We start from the raw sequence: 19,499 nt of genomic DNA, 5'->3' as shown, positions 1-19,499 counted from the left end.
GTATGTATTCGTTACTGAGTAACGGGTGCGGCATCTAGTAACGAGTAACGAAACGTTACACACGAATGCATTTCGTTACTCTCATTTTTTGTATGTTTTACGCATGCGCGCGCTTATTCGTTACAACAAACGATGTTTGTTTATTAAGAAAAGTATAATTTGGAAATTCGTCGTCCAAGTTTTTTACTGTTTATTAAAGGTATTGTGTGTGTAGACAAAGTTTGAGATTGGAACAGAAACAACGTAAGAAAGTATTTTTTACAAATTATAAATATGTATGTTTTTGTTTTTTTATTATCGCGTATTTTCACATTTTTTGTTCTTATCTTAAAAGAGATATTATAATAAAGCTGCTCTAATGAGATTTTATCGTTTCTTGGTTAACAAAAGCTGTTAATTATCAAATACTTTTAATGGTTTATATTCGATTTATTATTATTTACGCGACGTCATACGACTCGATTCGTTGCTGTTACATAACATAGCATGTTATGCGGTATCAGAAGTAACGAGTAACGAGTACTAATTGTTATAGTATCAAATACATACGGGTACACTTTTTTTTAGTTACTTTTACACCTCTACTGAAGTGCCAAGGAGTTGGACGAAAAGGGGTAGGAGAAAATGCTGTGTCATTGCGGGAAGTAGATAACACTTCTACGTGCGAGATAGGTGGGTGGCCGAGCGGGCGGGCTGGTAGTATTGCATCACCGCGCGGAGAGCAGGAAGCGTCCCTCATGATGTATGATAAGATAAGGCGGTGAACGTGTAGCTTACGCTACATAGCATAAATTAACTACCGAAGGAAACAAAGAATTATAAACGGTTTTTTGGTTAAAATAAAGATTTACGGTCATTGTAAACGACGTTATTGTGAATCGGCGACAACTTAAATTGAAACATGAGTACTCAAACATTAGCGACGTTAATCGGTACGACGTAAATAGAGGACTTACTGTACTATCTGGGAATGAGATGTTTAGAAAAATTCACAGTCTGGTTGGTTTGAAAATGTTTGTAAGTTGACCTGTCTAGTGTCAGTTCATCACTTAAACACCTGAAAAAGAAATGCACAATAGCCTAATAGCCTCTTGGATTTTATTTTCCATGAGAATGTATTCTGAACTTGCACACAGTGATTTAGTATATTAGGTTATTCCGAAAGGTAGTATTTATATGGAAATAAACATATCGCTGATGAACTGGTAGGTGTATTACCAAATAATTTACAAGTGTGATAATTGCAAACACTGTTTTTTTTTGTAGCTAATGTATTTGCCAAGGAAGTGTGATTTCCTTTATGAAATAATGAATTGGCACTGAAGTTGTCTAAAATGTATTGAAGTGAATGAAAAGTCCTAACTAAAGTAAAATTAAACTAAGAAATATGCATGTATATAATAGTTGAGAGAATGTTACAGTAGTATGAAAAAGTCTTTAAACAAATATTTATAATTATTGTTGACAACATTGTAAAAAGTTATTATATAATGTGAAAATAGTAATTGTTTTAAAACTGTACAGATATACTACTGAAGCGCTTCCTAAAAGAGTTAAAAGTAAAGTTGGATACTAAAATATAAATGTTGCGTGTTAGAGCATGTTTGTATGGTTGGAATAGAATTGATCAAAAATATTTCTTAAAAAAAAAAAAACCACAACCACAAGTCTTGAAAACAATAAAGCCAGTAGGAAGAAAATTGTTTATGAAGCTCAATAAGTGTATTAAAAAAAAAAAAAAAAACCTTTTCAACAAAATGAGGACATTTTTTTTTTATAATACTAATTATAAAAATGCCCCAATAATAAGAGTGGTGCTACTCACTACATGGAGCAGCTACAATCCTAAATGTCCAGGAAAAGTCTCAATAGCCTTACCAAGGAAAGAACACAAAACTTCCGTCTAAAGTAACTTGCTAAGCACCAAGAAAGTGTCCTATAGAAACAAAGCCCAATTTTATGGAAAATAATTATGGCAACAGATAATGTTACAAAAATCCCAATTGCATGATAGTAAATAGCTAGGTAAGTTGTCTGGAAACTGGTAGAGAAAGAGATATTGTGTGATAACATCACTCACATACCTAATATAAGAAGTTTCACTTGTCATACTTCAAAATAACTGATTAGACTTCTATGAATACTATTTTTTTTTTCACTTTAATGAAACATTGTATTCATGAATATCTAGTAATTTTCAAGTGCTCACAGATCATATATCACTGAATTCACTGCACTGTTGGAATAAGAGAAACCAACTTCTTTCAGTAAATAGTTGTGAAAATTGTACAAGGCAAAGATATAGGAAGTCATAAATGCAGTTGCAATCCTGCAAAATAACAATTATCCCCACAACTCTTAATAAAGTATCATAATCCTGCAGTGTGAAACTGAAAAACATTCTTTATAAAAATTTTAATAACAAAATAGCAAGCAAAATAGTATCTATGGACTTGCTGGATGGAAGTAATAAAACAAGCAAGGAAAGGAGTGTTAATTTTATTTACAATTGTGAAACATCATTAAGTTACAACTTAAGAATTATTCAATGTGATTACAGTATTGAAGTATATGTTACATAGCTGCAGTACATGATCAGATTACTTGTCAAACATGAACACTGAAATAAAGTCAAATCCCAGAAGCATATGACATGATTGGATTTTCAGAAAATTTACAATCCATTACATTCTATTGAAGCATTGTTCAATTTTTTGGGGATGTAAATTTGATATCTGAAACATTGTGTGAGGAAAGTTTTGATTCTGGTTAAAATGCTTGGTCAAGTAACCTACAAACAATGAAATCCAGTTTGTTAAATAAAAGTGATCATTAAGTTTGCTTCTTTCCACAATGTCTAAAGTGTAAAGAGAATAAACTGTGTTCATTACCACTTGAATTTTTAAAAAAATAATTCACACACAGTAAACGAAAACCTGACTACCATTTTGCAGCCAAATGAGATAGCCTATGTAAGGCACAATAATACTAGTTTCCATTTGTCTTACAATTTACTGAAAGATAAAGATATTCATTGAAATTATCACCCATAAAAATTATAAAATCTTAACTTGAATCAAGTTGCCTTGCACAAAAAAAATTTATGAAAAGGTTTTTAACATCTAGTACAGTAAACTCTGTGAAACAAACTGTAGACCTGAGATCAAATGCATAACCAAAATAATTAAATTTACTGAACATGCATATTTACCAATTTAAGATTAACAAATTAATAGTTTCCACACTTATCAGCAGTAATGTGTCCACATCAAAGAATATGTATCATGGTGTAAAATTTGTTTAAAATAAAAATTGACCTTTTACAAATAAATTCAAGCGAGATTGCACAGGGTCCACAACATACAATCCAATAAGAATTTTTTTTTTTTAAATTTAATGATACCCACGGAAAGGTTTAGTTATGACTATTAAAGGGTGAAATATTACTACTGTTACATCCATCAGTTTGGCCGTACAACTTGTGAAACAACACTACACACATCAAAAGTCATTACAACAAATAAGTTTTAAAAAAAAAATGAGATTATTTCTCTGTATCACCAAACACAACTACTCAGGCATTAAAAAAAATGGTTACAACACCTCTAAGTATAAAAGTTTGTCTGATTGAACGCTGAAAACATTTTTCCAGCAATTTACATTTACATTCCATGTAATGCATTAAGTAATCATTAATGATTCTCAACATTTGTATAAATTTATGGTGCGCCCACTGTGGAAATAAATATTGCCACAATTACAGGAATACAAAATTATTAGTTATGAATAGGATATTGTAACACCTAAAACATAAGTGAGCAGAAAATAGATACTATGGATGTAAAGAAAGCAAACAAAGCATTTCTCTTTTAGGAAAATTCATTCCTACATTAAATTTAATGTAGGAAAATTCATTCCTACATTAAATTTAATGTTTTCCATGTATCAACACTAGACTAACTTTCTTCTCCCTCCCTAAACATTAACTTAAATACTTCACAAAAAAAAAAAAAAACTTAACTTGGTACATTGACAATCTCAAAAGCATTTTAATTAAATATAGGCCTGGAAGATAGCGATGCATACAGCAACCATGGGTACTTGAAGAGTTGACCATTACATCTCAAAAGCTACTTTGGCACATTGTTTTTATTTCTGTACAAGCTTGCCACTGCGCTTTTTTTTTTTTTACAAATTCACTGCACTGGATTTAAACATGGATTCCATCTTGACTGTTTTTTTTTCTTTCTTATTTTACATCATAACATAAATTTTTCTATATATATTACAGCTGCAAGAGATAACAGTGTTCATGCCTTTTGAAATTATTTGAATATAATTACATTTTACACAGCATCCAGCTTGCATTTCTATTCAGAGTTTTCAACGGCATCATGGAACAAACAGAAGGCCATGTTTCCCGCCGGTGACGAGACTGCCTCGCTCCTCCTCCGAGTCAATTCCTCAAGTGGCGGGGGGTGGGGGATCGAGGGTCCGGACCCTCAGCGGGAGCGGGGGGGCGCGGGGAGGGTCCAAGGCGAGGCGGGGGCGCCCCGTCACAGCTGGTCCTTGGACGGGACCCAGATGGTGGGTCCCGCCTGCTCCTGGATCACCTCCTTCACCTTCAGGTAGATCTCCTCGGGAGTGTCGCCCTGGACCACCGCTGCAACATCCGCCACAATCATTACAACAACACAGAGGTAAACATTTCAGTGTTAATTTATAAAAATATGTTTTTTTAACTCCAAAATTAGGTAGTGTAATGTTGACATGCTGCATTTCTCTGATCATCATATGTACAGTCAAACCTCAAGGGACGTTAATTACAATATCTAATAATATTAAAATCATTTCAAAATCAAATTCAAATAAGGTTTAAAATTTGTACTCAATTTTATACTATGCCAAATCTACTATTTTTTTTAGGGATTATAAAATACATATATATACATATATGTGTATATATATACATATATATACATATATATGTGTGTATATATATACATATATGTGTATATATATACACACACACACATATATATATACACACACACACACACACACACACACACACACACACACACACACACACACACACACACACACACACACACACACACACACACACACACACACACACACACACACACACACACACACACACACACACACACACACAGAGTAGAACCTCGATGATACGTTCCCGTTTCATACGCCGATTAATTTTGGTCCCGCCGAAAGTACTATGTTTACAATGGTTTACTTTCCCGGAACATACACTTATAAAATCAATAATTTCCCGTTTCATACGTTTTTACGAAGCGGAAAAGTCCTAAAATTCACATTTTTTTTTATATTCCTCCTGACAAAATACGTTGCTTTTATTTTGAAAAACGTTGACCGTTTACCTTTGCAAACGTAAGAAAATAACTTTATCGCACCATAGATATGGATAGTATCAGGAAGACTGTGCACTTCGCTACTAGCATCTACGGCCAGTACCAAGTGAGACTAGTGGCGCAAACTAGCAACGATTATGAAAATGGTGCACACGCTTTACCAAGGCACGGATCTCATATTTTGTGCATTCATTAATCTTTGAACTGAATATAGTCGTTTGTTATTGTTTTCATACGATCGGATTGTTTTGTATTTTACGTTTCTCAAGTTAAAATTTTATTGAAATTTGTTCTGTTGCATAAAGTTGTTTGTAAAATTAAACAAACAAGCAAAAATTTCTGATTTTCTTTTTACAATAGCCTAATTTTTTAAATTTCCTTTTAGGATTGGTGACCTTTCCCCCCCCCCCCCCCCCCCCCCTCCAAGAAAGGACTGCTTTACTTGATTATGGACTGTATTTTACATTTCTGGTGGTTTATTATATGTATATATAATGATGAATTCATATCTTTCATTATTATAATGCAATTATTTACACATTATGTATTTAAGTTTAATCTGACATTGTGCTGGTATGCTAGATTGAAAAAAAAAATTATTATTGCCATTCCCTTTTCATACACCATTTTTGTGCCCTCCGTTGAAAAGTGTATGACAGGGGTTCTACTATATATGTCCTCAATGAATATTAAAAGAAATTAAGACAGAACAATAAAGCAATTAGTATTATTTTCTTACATCATTCTGAAATATTTATATTAACTATCCTTTACTACGTGTAATTGTTTATCTTTGGGGGAAAAAAAAAACTTTGCATTACATAATAACCAAATTTTTCTATAAATCAAATTACGTAGCACTATATAATAAGTTAGTATAAAACGGATACAGCACTTGATGTTAACAATTCAATGAAAGATGCACAATCAAACAAGTTAAATTAATTACCTATAGAAATACATGAAATTCCTTGTATTTCAAACATTGAGGTATCACTTTTTTTTTTTGTAACTTGATTTAATGATTGGATGAATAATTACTGCTTAATTTCATGTTTTAACTCGCATTTCAATGTTATACAGTGTACTGACGTTGACCTGTTTTTTGGTGTTATCCCAGTCCACCATATACCGTATTGGCCCGAATATAAGGCGACCCCGAATATAAGGCGACCTGCAGTTTCAGGAGGCCAAACAAATGTAAAAATAATTTTTGGTATAAATTAATGTGAAAATTCATTAGACATACATTTTGTGTTGATAAATTGTTTTTGCATTTATGTATAACAATTAATTTATATTTATCACATTACTTATTTAAAATAAGTTTGAATGGCCTACCCTAAAAGTCAAAAGAAAACAATTAGAAAATATTTACATTTTTAAGTATTACACTAGAAATCTTTTCGTATGTTTACTCTAATGAAGCTGCATAATTGTCATCTTCAGAGCTGTTTATTTGTCTAGGGCTCGTTCCCCGCCGTTCCACCAATGTGTGATTGTTCATTTTTCACAGTTTACTGTATCTACGAATTTAAAATTTTTACAATGGCTATTAATCCCTCTTAAAATACAGCATTTAACTTTCCGTTTGACTTAAGCTACATATTACCACAGAACAAGGCGTATTACTATTTAGTAGTGTGTTAAACGTAAAAAAAGCAAACAAAGAATGCATCTTGCCGGAACAAAACAAGTGGCTAGCTGACATGATGAAGCATACGGCCAAGAATAACTTCGGTTACGTGACCGCGTATATTTGTCCATATTACTCTCTGACAGAGAGAGTCTGTTCTATGAATTTGAAAGAATAATCTATTATAATTATGAAAGGTTTTTACATAAATAAAGAGTGGATTATTAAAATAGCTTTTGAAGCAACGTACCAAATTCCTATTAATATGGCGTCTTCGTGCGTGTTCGGCAATGTTCGTTTTACAACAAAGAAATATTGTGGAAAGACAGTTGGCAGCCGTGAATTTCCAAACATTACATCCGAAATGTTTGTAAACGTAAACAATTGTTCTGAAAATAACTGTGATGTTTTAGTACAAATATTTCCGTTAAAAATCTGAAGAAAAATTACCGTAAATGTTAACACGCGATTGTACACAAAGTACAAATATGAATTGTGAAATAAAAGGTTGCCATTTTGAGATGCTTCAACATTCACGTTTTTACTCAAGAACAAATATTTTAATTTTCAACTTCAAACAATTGTCAATTACTGCAATATTAGGTGGATTTATGGTTTTTCCCCGTGTGAGGTAACAAAGTTTTAGTTAATATAAAAAATTGTGAACGTTTTGTTAAACAATGTTTCTACTGTAGCTTTCAGCTTGGAACTAATGTTTGCGGTTCTGACGTCTTGGGTGCGAAAATAAGGCGACTTCCAATTTTTGCATCTCTCGTTTATGTAAAAATGGTCGCCTTATATTCGGACCAATACGGTAAATCTTTTCCTAACCTTCTTGTAAGAGGTTACTGCAACTATGCAAAATTAAATACTTTTTCTCATATTTGACAAATGTGGTACCAATTCAAAACAAAAGCCCTGCTCTTACTGACTGAATGTGGTTTCATTTATTGGTTGTAGTGACATTTGAGCTGTGCAGTATTGATTTCAAGAGAATGCAGTCAAAAAAAAATCATAGATGTAGTTAGCATTTTAGAAAGATGCGTTTAGAACAAAAAAAATTATACAGGTGCTAATTAACATCCTAAAACACAGTATTTTGGCATTTTTACTCGCTACCTTGATTTGTCACTGAACATTCTGTACCGCAAGATGTCTTTACAATGCACATCAGGAGTTCCAAAATTTGATGGTTTTATATTTTCCCACGTTTCGTTGTTGTAATTTTTATTTCTAAAATCTAAAGTATCATGCATTAATAAATAAAACTGCTCAAATATCAAAATAAGAAGTGGTGGTATTGGAACAACTAAACCTACTTAACTTTTTTTAGCAGTGGGAAAAAATACACAATCAATTGTGTTCTTTAAAATTATATCTGATTCCAAAATATTTTCTCCAAATTCAAATTTTTATTTTTTCTTCTTTCTATTAATATTGCATTTTTACTTACAAGCCTACACTTAAGATATATGAAATTAATACAAAACATATTTTAATATACGAAATTAGCGAAATTTCAGTGCATTGGCTTACCTATAGATTAATTTTTTTTTAAAAAGAACAATATTGATGTTCAGATACAGCCACACAGTACTAAAAGATTATGCAGCTGCTCATTTATGTTCAACTAGAATAGTCTACTATCTATTCAATTGCCCAAATAAGAATAACCTAACATTAGGTACTATAGTGTCGGACTGAATGCTCTCAAATCCCAATAAAATCTATCTAAGAAATGAATGTGTCAAAACTTGCAGGAATATATGATTGATAAGTAATCATTAACAAATCCATAGAGTATGAGTATTTTAACTTTACATACATAATACAAAATAGAAATTATTGTGAACAGTTTATAAATCAAAGATGATTTGAGTCCACAACCACATTTTTACATTACCTGTGAAGTATTCCCCAAATTCCTGTTCCATCTTAATGGCTCGCTCAAATGTCTTCTTCGCCTGCTCTTCAGTCATTCTCTTATTCATCTCCCTGCAACACAAAAAAAAAAAAAGTAGCACTAAATTCTTAACATTTCAAAACTTTCATTTTATTGGTTTACTCCACTTTACTGTATTTGAAAAATCTCTGTTCAGAAAGATTTATAACCTTCAGTTATGAAAGTAAACAATTGTATACACTTTGAGAATAATATTCTTCTCCAATAATTGATTGAGTATAATATCAAAACACTGTTTATCACCTAGTGAAAGCTTAAAAACCTGTTATAGTCTCCAAAGAACTAAGAAAATAAATTTGAGCACCAAATAACATTAACCACGTTTTTTTTTGACAGGTTTACAATACTAACAAATATTTCTGCAGCTTAAAATATACACACATCTTGACCTGCAGAAGAAAACTCACATAATCGATTCCACGGATTTAGGTTTAATGAAGACTGCTATTGGATACAGCTGAGCAACTTGTAACCTCTTGATAGCATTGCCACTGACGTCCAGTATACAGTGCTTGCCCTGGAAAACATGACCATAACATTAAGTACAGTATTTGGTAACCAAATTCACTATAAAAAAAATCAAAACTAGTTCATTCATAACCTATAACCTTGGATAGCAAATTAGAACTCCACCCAGTTCTCTTATCTCACATAAAATTCATAGTATTGATAAGCTTTTATGAACAACGTACTGACGAAGTAAATAAATTGCAACATGATTAATGCTGTGCCAAACCCTTACATTTGTTTTCATATTAATTATTGATTTTTTTTTAGATTGGATTCCATTTAATGCAACTAAATACCTTGCATTTATTTATATACTTCAATGGGAGAATAATTACTTTAAATAAAAAATAATGTGTATACAAACCAGGATGCTTTTAAAAAATATTATAAATTCCAGAATACATTTTTTGGGGTCGTAATAGCAAAAGCAATAAATATTCAAACAGACTCAACATACCCAACCACTAGATTTATAAACATTCCTTTGGGATGCTTTAGGCTTTAATGACATTCTTCACACACCTGCTCTCTCATTCTAGTTTTATAAGTGATTAATTATAAAATTACATAATTTCAATAGTATGGTATTGCAAAACAAATTTTCGGAAGTGAAAACAAAAAGCTGTTAAAATGAATAAAAATGCTTTTTCAAGCAAACATTTTAACTATATAGAGCTATTTCATATTTTAATTGGAGTAATTTCTTCAGAGACTTAAAAGTCTCTTCATTTTGGTATTTTTAGAGCAACAATAATTTTCTCAAAAAAAAAATCCATTTGTGAATTTTTATTTTCAGTTTGATGGTTGTAATTAATATGAGAGTAATTTTTATCATTACTTAACATTTAATTTAATTTTTAAAACAGAAATGTTGTGTGTGTTTGTATGCTGCATTTTTAGGATTATTAAAAATTATTTTAGATTCGTCTAAAACATATAAACTCAGAACAACAAAAATAAATTGGCGAGCATTTGTGGTTTGAAAGTTATTCAATACGAGATGCACAATGAAATTTATGTAGTACAATTTTTCCCAGAAATAGGGACATTCCTCTAATTTCTACCATTAAAAGATTACTTTTTTTAAAAATTTGATTTAAGTTTTTGGTAAATTCTGCTCAATTCCATGAAATAACTTGCATTTTGGTGTTACTCGGTATACCGACATGTTATTTGGTGTTATTTCGGTTTTAGTGCAATTCACCACATATGACCTTGTCCCTGTAAATATAACAAGATCCTTCAGTCAGCAGAATCATTGAAATGACAGAGTCCATTACAAAACTTGCCATGGTGGGCACCCTAATTAAGTCAACTCAAGGGTTTTTTTTTCCTTGGGTGGAGGAGGGTTCTGAGAACTTGTTAAATTCTGATACAGTTCATAGGTACTGATGCATACCGGATGACGCCTCCTTACTACTCGTTAACTAATTGTAAGTGAACATTATCATGTTCTTATGGTATACGTAACCAGGGCTCGATTTTAGCACCTGTCCGCCTGCCCGGGACAGGCAAAATCTCGTCTGGGCAGGCAAAATAAAAAAGGCAACTGTCCGGTGGACAAGTGCAACATGTGACGCCGAGGTTATTCGCACGCACTAATGCAGCAGAGGTGATTAATAACATTTATGCGACCGCAAATAAAACGTCTTTGACAATATCTATAATCTATAAATAAACAATAATGGCTGAAAGTGAGTTTGATCTAGCACCAGCAATAAATCTCTGGTATCATAATGTTCAGAGAAAACGTCGACCCTTTCAGCCTCCTTATCGAAGATGTTCAAGACAGAATCAGCCAAGTAATTCGTGCAGTGACTCAGACAGTGACTCGTCTGAAAATGATGATTAAATAAGGATGTTAAGTGTGTGATAAAAATAGGTGCAAAATTTAGCAAAAATCCTTTTTTCTCACTTTTTCAGCGACTTTGAAATTTTTTTTATTTGGGTAAAACAGCGGACAGGCAAATTGGATGGCGGACAGGCAAATTTTCGATTACACCTGTCCGTTGGGCAGGTTAAAATATTCCTTAAAATCTAGCCCTGTACGTAACTAGTGTATTCTCAAAGAATGCAACCTCTGAATTCTTAATTTGCAGCTTAGGCTTTGACTGGTAGTGCCCAAACCGTTTATTAAATTTTAACAAGACGGGCAGTATTTTAATAAAATTCCTTGTCGAAAATCAGGTTCAAAGCTGGGGTTTGGTATTAAATTCAGGTCCTTTTCGCTTTTATCAGAAGGTTTATTATATAGTGAAAAATTTTGGTCGGCTAATTAAATTATTCAATAGTCCATGGGAAAGAATTCTATTGGCAGGTGCGGAAATTTTGTATCATTCGCAGCCAGAAATGCACTATTTTAAAGAATTCTACATAAAATTGTGTCCATGTTTCATATTATAAGTGATTTTGCAACAAGAGAACAAATGAATTTTCTCAATATTGAGGTTAGATGTTATACATTACTGGTGAATACGAAAAACTTGCTCACATTTTTTTAATAGTCCTTGTTGGTCACGATAGTGGCAACTTATATATGTAATGAAAAATAAAAAAAACAGGATGAATAAAGCATGTAAGATTGTATAAAGCCATTGTGTTGAAGCAAATTGTGTTCATCAAAGAAACAATGTCTAAAACATTTATCTTCAGAAATACAGGAAAAAAATTTCTAGCTAGTTTCTATGATACCATTACTCAAGCTAAAAATTGTTAATAAGTAGTGATGGGATTTTTGATACTTCGATACTTGACGGTATCGCAAAGTATTGAGTATCGAAACTGTAAGTTCAATACATTTGTTTGGATACCAGAATGCTTGTTCATTTGTATTGAATTAAGTTTTGAGTCGCCATCGTACTAAATACAACTACAGTAGAACCTCGATGATACGTTCCCGTTTCATACATTTTCCCGTGTCATACGCTGATTAATTTTGGTCCCGCCGAAAGTACTACAATATTTTTATAAATGGTTTACTTTCCTGGAACATACACTTATAAAATCATTAATTTCCCGTTTCATACGTTTTTACGAAGCGGAAAAGTCCTAAAATTCACAAATTTTTTTCTTAGATATATTCCTCCTGATAAATTACGTTTTAATTAATGCTTTTATTTTGAAAAACGTTCATTGTTTACCTTTGCAAACGTAAGAAAATAACTTTATCGCACCATAGATATGGATAGTATCAGGAAGACTGTGCACTTTGCTAGTAGCATCTATGGCCAGCACCAAGCGAGACTAGTGGCGCAAACTAGCAATGATTATGAAAATGGTGCACGCGCTTTACCAAGGCACGGATCTCATATTTTGTGCATTCATTAATCTTTGAACTGAACATACCTGTTTGTTATTGTTTTCTTACGATTGGATTGTTTTGTATTTTACGTTTCTCAAGTTAAAATTTTATTGAAAATTCTTTTGTTGCATAAAGTTGTTTGTGAAATGAAACAAACAAGCAAAAATTTCTGATTTTCTATTTACAATAGCCTAATTTTTTTATTTCTAATTTAGGCTTGGTGACTTTTCCCCCCCTCCAAGAAAGGACTTCAAACATTTTGTAAGGCCACTGTTTCTCATGTCAGCTTTACTTGATTATGGACTGTATTTTACATTTCTGGCAATTTTATTATATGTATATATAATTATGAATTCATATCTTTCATTAATATAATTCAATTATTTACATATTATGTATTTAAGTTTAATCTGACATAATGCTGGTATGATAGATTGAATTTATATAGTTTAAAACTAATTTATGTTATTTGTAGGGGTGTGCGGGATCCCGGCGCTTCGGGAAAAAAGTCGGGAAAATAGGCTTCCCTAACTGCCGGGCGGGAATTTTATTACTCCCGAATTTTTCGGGAAATTGCTAAAAATTTTACAAATGTTTACTAATCATAAGAAAATGTTTTCTATCAATTCAAACTGTTTATACAACAATATTTTTTACGGATTTGTACATTTTTGAAGGGTTTCCGTACTATTTAAACGCAAAACATCTTTTATACGTATGCCGATCGTAGCTACAGCTGTGGTGGTAAGTGAATTATGATAATCATTTACACATATCTAATTGGAATATAAAAAAACGTACATGGAGTTCCTTAAATATTGTATGCGTTCATAAATATATTTCTTCAAGGGTACAAATTTGCAAGATACGTGAATAGTCAGTTATATAACGTTTTTGCCGTCATCATCGAATACTTAACCTAAAACCACTGTGTGTCCTTAGACACAAACAAAACACATGCACAATCCAACTTTTTGATAAAGAAATAAGAAATACTAGACTTGCGTTACATAACGAAGCGTAACCGTTCTCATTACTTGATAGCAGTGGCGATGTAGAGAACTGTATTGGCACTTTGAAAAATATGAAATCACGTAGTTTTACACCACTGCTCAATAGTATCTAAACATCTATGATTTTACTTTGGGAGAAAAAAATAGTTGTTTACTTTTTAGTTTGGCAGACTTTGTCGGCAGACGTTACGTTACGTTATTAGGCTTGTGCAAAGTATCTGTTCCTATTTTCGATGCCGTTGTATATTAAAACAAACTAGCAGCCTACAAATAATGGAGGTTGCAACCAATCAGCCTGTTACTTGTAAACCTAAAGGTGTTTGGAAGTATTTTGAACGTCTGACAGACAGTAAATCCCTGGCAAAGTGTATCTTGTGTGGAAAATTCTTGAGATGCGAGCATGGTAGCACATCTGGATTACTAAGACATTTCAATGAACATCACTCTATAAAAAAAGAATTTGAGGATGCTAAAAAATATGAAGTCACCGCTGAAAAAAGGGCAAGTGAAGCAGACAAATAAATAGCAGCAAAAAGCAATTAACTTTGCAAGAAACTTTTAAATGGCCATCTTCTCATATTAGAAATAAAAGTTTGCTTTTTTTTCCCCGATCCCGTCCCGTTTCCCGCGGGAATAATTTATTTTTCCCGAAAATTTCCCACAGTACAAAAACCTATGCCCGCACACCCCTAGTTATTTGTAATAAATGTTACTTAATGGGAAAATATTTTTCCCTGGAGTATCAAAAGTATCGAACTGAAAAAACAATACAGAATCGAGTATCGAAAGTGTGGTATCGTCCCACCTCTATTAATAAGGCTTATTTGCCTTAACTTTTAATACACTTAGCACTAACTGTTGAACGTTCAAAATTTATAAATAGTAAAACAATGGTATTAATTTCAATAAAACCAAAATAACAGTGTGAAAATGCAATCAAACAAAAATAACAGTTTGCAATAACAAGAAATGCAACATAGAGGGGTAACAACAAACCTTTTAATTAAATTACATAAAATTAATGTAATATTCTTTCATCATTTAAAATAGATATTCTAATAGAAATAGATTTTAAAAAAAACTGTTGACTACTTTAAGTCATCAATCCATCAGCATCTCTAAGGTTACCTTCTCCGCCACCTCCCTGACAAAAAAAAAAACGTTGACTACTTAAGTCATCAATCCATCAGTATCTCTAAGGTTACCTTCTCCGCCACCTCCCTGACAAAAAAAAAAAAAAGTTGACTACTTAAGTCATCAATCCATCAGCATCTCTAAGGTTACCTTCTCCGCCACCTCCCTGACAAAAAAAAAAAAAAACTGTTGACTACTTTAAGTCATCAATCCATCAGCATCTCTAAGGTTACCTTCTCCGCCACCTCCCTGACAAAAAAAAAAGTTGACTACTTAAGTCATCAATCCATCAGCATCTCTAAGGTTACCTTCTCCGCCACCTCCCTGACAAAAAAAAAAAGTTGACTACTTAAGTCATCAATCCATCAGTATCTCCAAGGTTACCTTCTCCGCCACCTCCCTGACAGACGCCACGGACGTGCCGTACAGGTTGTCATTGTACTGGCCGGCCTCTATGAACAGGTGGTTCTGGATGTCCCTCTCCATCTGCTCCCGCGACGCCACGAAGTGGTAGTCGCGGCCGTCCACCTCGTACTCCCTCTTGGGCCGCGTGGTGTCTGCGGAACAGCACACCGACCACGTTCCCGCGAGTCCATGCAGCACAAGCAGCGAAACCCAAACAACGGAATTTTCCGGACTCCTCCACGTCTTCAATAATTTTTCGCTACTTCCCAACACTGATATACGTAGTCACCACTTACTTGGGAATTCTTCGACATTGTGACAAAACTGTTCACACAGCATTGTAAATCCTGGAAACTACGCGACAGAGTGCTACAAGAATTGCATAGCGGCCATTTCGGCATTTGTAAAATGAAGGCATTAGCACGATCCTACGTGTGGTGGCCAAAAATGGACCAAGATCTGGAAAGGGTAGTTTCTCACTGTGATGCATGTCTCCAAAATAAAGCAATGCCAGAGAAATCAATCCTCTTGTCTTGGAGTTGGCCTAACAGGCCTTGGCAGTGTACATGTGGACATAGCGGGTCCTTTTATGGGAAGAAGTTTCTTGGTGATTGTGGACAGTCACTCTAAATGGCCAGACGTTTGCGAATTGTCTGGCATAAGCTCAAGTGAAGTCATCAAAAAACTATGTACAAAATTGTGTTTCTCACATTACAGATGGAATTGAGTCTCACAAGACATCTCTGCTCAAATGCTGCATCTGATCATTTCATTTAAATTTCCAGACAATTCTAGATTTTGCCTCTCGTCTTCCCTGATGCTGGACACCACGACAAGTCAAGACAGTTAACATACCATATAATTTTCATTGTTTAGCATGAGTTGCCAATGCCAAATATAAAGAAAAAACACTAACTAGAATTTCAACCGTTTAACGCCATTCCTACTGGGGACCACAATGGGGTCATTTGTTATGGTAAAAAGAAAACAAAGAAAACCAAAATGAACAATGGGTGACCAGGATTCAAACCTAGGTTGTCTGGAATGTGAGTCTAGTACAGTAATGACCAACTAGTGACCCGTAACGTCATTTCGTTTTAAAGTCCGCTTCAACTATCTTTCAATAAAGAAGTATTATCAGGAGTACTGTCATGTACTAGCCAACTTTATTTTCAAATGTAAAATAATGTGACCCCAAACTTTTTGATCATGAGTTTATGAAAAAATTAAATTTACTCCATATTTACAAGACCCTTCTTAGTGCCACTTTTGTCAGTAGAGTGATTTACATGGTCTCTTTTGAAACACCAAGCCAAAGATACAATAAAATTGTATTTTATGAATGTAGTTCAAAAGCAGTTCAGAAAGCAAAGAAAGTGGTGATATAGGGGGTCATCAGGGAGAGTGAAATAGGAAGAGGGGGAAGGGCATGCCTTCGTCAGCAGCCACAGTGAAGAGAAGAAAGAAAGAATCCAGATTGATCCACATTGCACCCTCCGCTTCATCCTGCATCTCACATCTTGCCACCTGTGCAGAGGTTCAGGAAAAGCCCTGAACTAAAGTGGCATAAGTGCTACATTTAAGAGGCAGAACCTGTAGTTTTTCAACTAAGCCCTTTCCAATGGTAAGATACATGTTTGTGATGAAAATGTGACCACAATTTTAGCTTGTAAAGTTTTGGTAAAAAATCCTTGCATTATATTCAGGTAAATACAGTACTTACCTTTTTTTTTTATCATTTACATACTGTTTCATGGTAGTTGTTCTTAAGATCAATTTTTTTTTTTTAGTTTTTCCTAAACACTGTCCTTAAAAGAATATTTATTTTGTTTCTTCGTCACATACCTCATATTTTATTTATTGGCTATCCTACAGAATAATACAACATTAAAGTTATACAAAATTCAATATTTATTCATGTGTGACTGACCGTCAAAAAAAGAGTAAAGTAGGTAATCATTGGTGTAGTGTAATCAGTCTGCCATCATTCACACTGTAAATCTACAATTAATCATATGGATACATCCGATGAAAGGTACTCACGTGGCACACAACTGCCAAACTTGTCCGGAAACTCCGATATCAGGTCGTCATTGACCCTGTCCTTCAGGGGACCGAGTATTATCACAGGCCTCGTGTACTGAATCTGCAGCTGTTGGACGGCTTCGTACGACAGTACAGATTCCTCGCTGCCTGCAACACGCACAATTCACCACATCTCACATCAAACAGCTCAGGACTTAGCCCTGCATCTGTCCAGCTAACCTAAAAGAAGCAGGGTTAGTAAATAGAGATTCCTGCAGATAAGATTATTTGGCCAGAAAAGGTACTAATGGGTTCCTTGAAATGAAAACAACCAAAATTGAATACCTACCTAGTATTTAACACTAACACCTTTTCCCAATCAGAAATTAATACATAATAAAGGGAGCAATAAAAGTTAAGTGGCGGATCCAGTGTAGACTTGAGGGAGATGCTTCATTGTTACTTGAAAGTAGGGATGGGACGAATCCACATTTTGGTCGAATCCGAATCCTTGTTCGAATCCTCAGTGTTTGTCATCGAATCTCGAATCCCAGTCCCACACTAAACTTCACCACATGTTATTAAAAAAATCACACATTTATTTTAAAAAATGACATAGGCCTATGTATTAAAAAAAATCACATGTGTATTTATAAAATTATAAAAGAAGTGCATAGTGTATACACCTGATATAAAATAGAGACAAATAACCTCAAAAACCACACATGTAAGTGTGCATCTGTCTTATTCTCTGTTAAATTAATCCTTCCTATGTTTTCAATAAAATATGTTTGTATAACGAACACCATTTAAAAAAAGTTACGTTTTTTTCTGCAATGTTATATTATTGAAGGTTGGAAATGATCGAGTAGTTATGCTAATTGACAAAATGTAGCGTATTTTATCTTAAGTTTGTGCTATTTCCGTTACCTTTATAATATAGTTTAGGTATACAATTTTCTAGAGCTGGACGAACCTCAGTTCTCTGGTTTCGAACCGAGCCGAACCGAACCTCATACAGAAATAATTGTTTTGAATTAAAATGAACCGATGACCAGCATTTTGGTCTTTAACTGAGTGGTGAAAAAGAAAGGTTCTCCAGCCATATGTAAAATTAAAACATTATATAGCTTAGCTTATATATATACCAATTTTTAATTAATGAAGAAGTTACATCTATATTTCAAAAAGACTATCTTCCTTTTTCAGTGTACACTAACCTTCATTTAAAAAAAATATTAAGATGACGAACATTCAGCATAAGGCCACATAACATATTTTTGTGGTAGACATAACCTAACATTTTTAATAAGTAAAACTTTTTAATAGGACATCAAAAAAAAGGCGAATGTGAATTAAGTTACCTATCTACATATTTTTGTGGTAGACATAACCTAACATTTTTAATAAGTAAAACTTTTTAATAAAACATAAAAAAAAGGCGAATGTGAATTAAGTTACCTATCTACATTACAAAACCCGCTGACTGCAGTTGCTGTTTTCTTGGAAGAATGCTGCTCGTCAGAAGAAACTTTAGACGGTTTTTTGGGGTGGTTCTGGGTCATCCGGGTCGTCATTATCTTTTCTCAATTTGGAAAACTTAAACGACGTTAGCCTGCTCATCGCAATTCACCTCAAGAACAATAATATTGTAAACGTAACGTAAAAAGTGTGGTTATAGAAATTTGCGTCGGAAAAAAGAAAACACGAGAAATAATGATGGCTGCCGCGACTACGCTAGTCAACTTAGTACCGTACTGTAAAATTTACTGGACCAGTATTTTTAATACACAAAATTAAATTAATATTTTCATTACCTGACTGTTATAACCAAAAAGGCAAAAGAAAATAAATACATCCCAGTAATTTAAAATACGTAATTTACGTAATCATTTCCTATCGCATTTGTCTTGTGTTAACTTGATCACGTTAGTTTTGCCGAAATACGAGAGTTCTCGTACATGCGCTTTAGTTTAACGTATGGGGTACGCAATCTTTGGTGATTTTACAACACTTCTCGTACACGCACTATAGTTAAAGGTATAATGTACAATACCTTTGGCATTTGTACGATAGGTTATATTACCTAGTACGACAAATGCATACAAAATTC

The 19,499-nt window shown here is 33.5% G+C and overlaps 1 protein-coding gene across 1 annotated transcript in view; it reads right to left on the bottom strand.

Annotated features, from left to right (window-relative positions):
- Positions 1-2,483: 2,483 nt before the first annotated feature.
- LOC134543279 (disks large 1 tumor suppressor protein) overlaps positions 2,484-19,499 on the bottom strand; it is a 719,411-nt gene continuing 702,395 nt past the window's right edge. Inside the window, exons 18-22 of the mRNA XM_063388189.1 lie at positions 17,405-17,554; positions 15,341-15,513; positions 9,406-9,515; positions 8,939-9,030; positions 2,484-4,663 (exon numbers count right to left, since the gene is read on the bottom strand). Coding sequence (XP_063244259.1) covers positions 4,557-4,663; positions 8,939-9,030; positions 9,406-9,515; positions 15,341-15,513; positions 17,405-17,554 — 632 coding nt within the window. The 3' untranslated portion in view covers positions 2,484-4,556. The remainder of the gene's footprint in view (positions 4,664-8,938; positions 9,031-9,405; positions 9,516-15,340; positions 15,514-17,404; positions 17,555-19,499) is intronic.

Source organism: Bacillus rossius (genome assembly GCF_032445375.1).
Source record: "Bacillus rossius redtenbacheri isolate Brsri chromosome 9 unlocalized genomic scaffold, Brsri_v3 Brsri_v3_scf9_2, whole genome shotgun sequence".
Lineage (NCBI taxonomy): Eukaryota > Metazoa > Arthropoda > Insecta > Phasmatodea > Bacillidae > Bacillus > Bacillus rossius.
The sequence above is the reverse complement of the archived record's forward strand: the minus strand, read 5'-3'. Positions and strand labels throughout refer to the sequence as shown.